General features: G+C 72.4%; 1 protein-coding gene across 1 annotated transcript in view; it reads left to right on the forward strand.

The window, feature by feature from the left end:
- Nucleotides 1-4,616: 4,616 nt before the first annotated feature.
- The window catches only part of H696_02495 (hypothetical protein), a gene marked incomplete at both ends in the record, with an annotated part of 2,839 nt that continues 2,270 nt past the window's right edge, over nucleotides 4,617-5,185 (forward strand). Inside the window, 3 exons of the mRNA XM_009496403.1 lie at nucleotides 4,617-4,730; nucleotides 4,863-4,988; nucleotides 5,137-5,153. Of these exons, the coding sequence (XP_009494678.1) occupies nucleotides 4,617-4,730; nucleotides 4,863-4,988; nucleotides 5,137-5,153 (257 nt within the window). The remainder of the gene's footprint in view (nucleotides 4,731-4,862; nucleotides 4,989-5,136; nucleotides 5,154-5,185) is intronic.

The following is a 5,185-nucleotide window of genomic DNA, read 5'->3' on the forward strand; positions in this document are numbered from 1 at the left end:
GGCCGCGCGGCTTCCCCTGAGCGCGGGAGGCCGGTCGCGACGCCGGCCAGCCAGTCTGCTCACCGGCCGGACGGGGGAGGCCAAGGTCGTCGGCCTGGGTGGGCGGCGCGCGCCTGGGCAGGGGCGCGGACCAGCCTGGGACCCGGGGGGGGGGGGCCTGACAGGCGACCGGGGGGGGGGGCTGCGCGCGCCGGGGACCTTCCCGCGGGGGGGGCCCGGTGGATTTCCCCCCGCCCGGCCCCCCCCCCCCCCCCCACCCCCGGTCGCCAGATCGGCGGATGCACCAAGGGGGTGTCCGGGGGAGCCGGAAGGTCGCGATAAATTCCTCCCCCCCTCCCCCCCCCCCCGCCCTCAGCACTGAGGCGCCAGGGACAATGAGACACCGAGCAAGGGCGGCCGCGGACGGAACAGCGAAAGCTGGTGTGGAACGAAGCACGCATGGGGCTCGTGGGGGCCGGAACAGAGTATCACTGGCCTCGGTTGCGGGCGTGTGCCAGTTCTCGGAAAAACGACCGGCCCGTCTCGAGGCCGGTCTTAAGCCGGCTCACCAGGCCCAGCACACCCCTCACCCTCCCCCCCCCCCCCGGCAGGAGCACAGGGGGACCGGGGGCATCTGGCTCCGGGGCTCGTACTCACCGGGCACGGAAATGAGCCATGCAGCCGCGGTGCTTGGGCGTGGGGCGCTGTACCCGCCCCTCCCCCCCTCCCCGTCGCCCCGCACCCCGGAGGACGGCAGGGGCGCGGGGTGCGAGGACAGGTTCCCCGGCAGGTCGTCGTGCGCCCCTGGGTCGGCAAACCACTCTCCCCCTGGGCCCCGCGGCCTGGGGCCCGGCGAACGGGGGTACCACACACGCACACACACACACACACACACACACGGACCCCGGCGCAGACCACGACGGGTGATCGGACCCCCTCTTCCGGGCCCCGGGCCGGGGGCGCGGACGCCAGGGCCAAAGGGGGAGCAAGGCGTGGCCCCGCCTGCCAACCGCGTTCGGCCTGCCATCAGCCGGCCTGCCAGGGCGCCCCCGCGCCGCCGCGGGCAGGAGGGGGGGGGGACATTCACGGCGGCATCCGAGCGCGCGCACACCAATGCATGCGCATACACACCCACACACCCAACCCCGGCGGACTGTCGAGAGTGAGGGGTCCAATATCCCCCAAGGGGCGCCTGCTGGCGCCCCGGGCCGCGAAGGCGACCGGACGCATACAACCGCGCGGGGCCCGGGGGCCGCGCGCACTCGCAAACACTGCGGCCCAGCACACAGGCGCACAGGCGCACAGGCGCACGCACATGCATGCCGGCGTCCTGGCGAACAGGGAAGCCATGAAAACAATGGGACGGGGGGGCCTCCCAAGCGAGCGCAACAATTCGCCCCCCCCCTCCCGCCGCCCCGCGCCGGGTGCAGGGGCGCAGGCGCGAGGGAGGCCGGGGGACAAGATAGCTGGTCCTCGGCCCCCTTGCGCCCCCGGCTGTCCCTCCTGTCGCCCTGTACGCACACGGTGGCCAGCAAACATGCCGCGGGCCTCCACGCGTCCTCTGGAGCCGGTGTTTCAGGGATCCTTGTCGATGTGAAGATCGTTGGCCTCCTGGCGCCCGGGGCGGCCGGGAACGGGAGCGGGGGGGGGGGGCAAGGAGCGGGAACTGCCGGCTTTTAGCATGCGCCGGATGCCGATGGACACGGCCAAGTGGAATGCGCAAAGTAGTAGAATGAGCTCACCAGTTGCCCGGGCCCCGCGGAGGCGCCCTTCGGCTGGGGAACAGGCCAGCGGCATGCGGGGCATGTAAACACCCGGCGTGCGTGTGTGTGTGTGTGTGTGTGTGTGTGTGTGTGTGTGTGTGTGCGCACGCCGGCCAGGGAGACGGGCATCAGCCGCGCCCGGGAGGACACAGCCAGGCGAGGGGGCGTGCGGCGAAAATCCGGGCGAAAATAATAGCCACCACATAAAAAACCCCTCAGAAGGGAGCGAGACGGCTCGGGATGCGAACCCGCGCGGCACCTGGTGTTTGTGCCCGACGACCACGGAGCAACGCCCCAGGCCAATCCGCCCCCCCCCCCCCCCCGGCCGTCTTGCCGGGTATTCCCACGAGCCGCCAAGGGGCCGGCACCCTTCGCCCCCCTCTTCCCCGCTGGTGGGGCAAGAGAGAGGGGCCCGGAGGCCACCCTTAAAGTCGCCGACCACACACGCAGGGGGCGGGGGGGGGGGGGGGCATTGGCTGACGGCCTTGCCCCGCCCCCCCGCGCGTTCGGGCCCCGAGCGCGAGGGCTGGCCCTCTGCCGTGAGCGCGCCCCGTTTGCGTGTGCCGGGGTGTCTGGCGACCGGTTCGCGCGCGCCAGGGAAGAAGGCCCCCGCGCTGCTCCGGCCCGGGAGCCGGAGCGGACCCGGGGGAGGGCGTCTGCCCGCCAGCATTCGTTAAATGTGGCGAACTCCCCTGGCCCGCCTTGGCGGCGGGGGCTGCCGGCAAGCGCCCCCCCCCCCTTCCCGCCGCCCCCCAGCATCCTGTCCCTCACCAGCTGGTGGTCGCCGGCCAACGGGCGGGCCTCGGCCTGGGGAGAAACACCTGGGCCGAGGTTTTGGCCGCCCCGCTGGCGCCTCGTCCGCTCGCCCCCCGAACACAAGACGAGGAGCGGGGGGGGGGGGCCGGAAGGCCGAGGGAAGGGACAACGTCTGACGCCCGTTGTGAGGCAGAGGGGCGCGGTACTACACTCGGCTCGCGTTGCCAGCCTCTGATCGGGGATGCGCGCCCGCTCAGGGGCGAGCTCTCGCCCCGGGGCCACCAGGCCTGGAGTCATCCATTGTCGCCTGTTGACCGGAATCCGGCGAACAGCGGGCGACGGGCTCTCCCCGCCTCGGGCCTCAGGGTGCGAACTCCGACGAGGGCGGCGCCCGGGCGGGACGGGCCGGCCCCGGGCACTGCCGAGAGGCAGTTGTCAAGCCGCCCCCCCGCCCCCCCCCGTCTCCCTCATGTTGATGCAGCACCCCCGCCTGCAGGTGTGCGCGTGCGTGCGTGTGTAAGAATGGGAGACGATGCGCGGCGATCGGCCGCCACAGGGGGCAGGGCATTAATTCCCCCCCCCCCCCCGTGCCCGCCAAGAAGGGCGCCCCGGGGCCGCGGGACGCCAGCAGCCGCCACGCCGAGGGGGGGCTGCACCGCCGGGAGCCGCTCGCGACTTCACCACCCACAGACGGGGGAACATCCCCCTGAGGCCGGAGGGGGCCGGGCCACTGGCGTGTGCTCGCAGCGCATTCCTCCGCGCCCGGTCCCTCTCCCCCGCTTGGGGGCCGAGAATGTCCCTGCCGACCGCGGGGCCCGGACGGGGGGAGGCCGGGGCCGGGGCTAGAGGCGCGAGGCCACCCGCTCCCACTTGCTTCGCGGGCGGATTGTCTCGCAGGGGACGCATGCTGGCGAACAAACACGCACACCCGCACTCTCTGGCACACGCATCCCTGGCGCGGGCGGGGGCGGCATCCTCCCGGATGGGCCCACATCGGGCCCAGCGCCCCCTCTTCCTGCCCGCCAGACAGTGGGGGGTTGGCGGCGCCAAGCGGCCGGGAGATGCTAATGTGCCCCTGCCCCCGGCAGCGGCACCGACCCCCCGCTCCCCCCCCCCCCCCCCCCCCCCCCCCCCGAGCGTCCCGCCACGCCCTCGCCGCTCCCCGAGCGGTGGCACGGATGACGAGGATGTCACCGGGCCGGTCCGAGCCGACCTGGGTTGGTCCGGACCGCGGGCCGGCGCTCGGCCCTGCGGGGACATCCTCCCCCCGCCCCTCCTCGGGCGACCATGTATCGGCCTGGCGCGTGTGATGCAATTCCCGGCGCGGTGCTTCTCGCGCTTGCACGCCAAAGCCCCAGCGCCCCCCAGCCCGGGCGGGTGGCCTCCCGGCGGCCCGCAATACACAAACACAAACACATCCCAGACACACACACACACACACACCCACCCACCCAGGCGCACACCTACACCCGCCCGGGTAGACATGCCCGCCCCGCCCCGCAGCCGGCCTCCGGCAAGTATGCGTTCCGCCCCCTGTCCGGCCCCCCTGGCCGCGCGAGTCTCCGTGTCCAGGGGCGCATTGCCCCCTCCCCCCTCCATGCTGAGGGTGAGGGAAAGAGGCCAGAGGAGCCCCAAGCCCCCAGCTGTGGCCCCCAGCACCCAAGGAGCTAGCGCCCGGGGAGGGGGGGAGGGCGGCTGGTCGCGCCCCTGAGGAGCGGTGCCGGCGCTCTTTCTCTTTCTCTCTCTCTCTCTCTCTCTCTCTCTCTCTCTCTCTCGCTCGCTGAAGAGCGGCCCCCTCTAGTTGCACGTGTCGCCAGGCCCAACACAAAGAACTCTCTCCCCCACCACCCTCCTCCCATCCTTCCCATCTCTCCCTTACCCATCCAGTGTCCGCGCCCTCATCGCCCCCCCTCCCCCCGTCCACCCTTCCCCCCCCCCCGTCCACCCCTCTCGTCTCTGGCCCACTGTTCGTGTGCTGCCCGTTTCGCCCTCTCCTCCGCTCCCCCTCGCGGCCAATCGCCCCCTGACACCCTTCTCGCCCTCTTTTCCGCGGTCCCCCTCCCCTGCGCGCGCGCGCGCGCACACACACGCACATACAGTGGAGTCTGTTCTATCACCATGTCCGGCCCCACCAACGCCTCTCAGCCGACCGCCGTCGGCGCGGCTGAGGACAACAACCTCCAGTCGCTTAAGGACTACCTCTCGATGCACCAGCTTGAGCCCCTGCTGAACGTGCGCCCCGGGCCCTGCCTCCTGCCCACTTTGCCGCTGCCTGCCACTGGCCCCCGCCCCCCCCCCCGGGTCCTCGCCGCTGCTTTCCCCTAACTGCTTTGAGCTGCCTCTGCATGTCACTCCGGCGCGCAGCACCTCATGACCGTGGTCCTGTTCCACCGTCCGGAGGACCCGCTGCTCTTCATGAGCCATGCCCTCAAGGAGGCCTACGATGTCCTGGCTGCTTCCGGCAAGAAGACCCTTGAGCCGGCTGCCGCGGTACGCACGCACGCACGCGCGCGCTTTCTCGTCTTTCTCTCTCCCCCCCAATGCGCACTTGTGCTTCGCCATGCCCTTTGTCGCCCCTTCCCCCCCCCCTCTCCCCGGGCCATGTCTCATCCCTCCCCACCCCCCGCCCCTCATCCAGGCCGCCCTCTTCAACGAGTCCATCTCTCGCTACATGAACAAGTCTGCCA

The sequence above is a fragment of the Fonticula alba genome, assembly GCF_000388065.1.
Source record: "Fonticula alba strain ATCC 38817 unplaced genomic scaffold supercont2.3, whole genome shotgun sequence".
NCBI classification, from domain to species: Eukaryota; order Rotosphaerida; family Fonticulaceae; genus Fonticula; species Fonticula alba.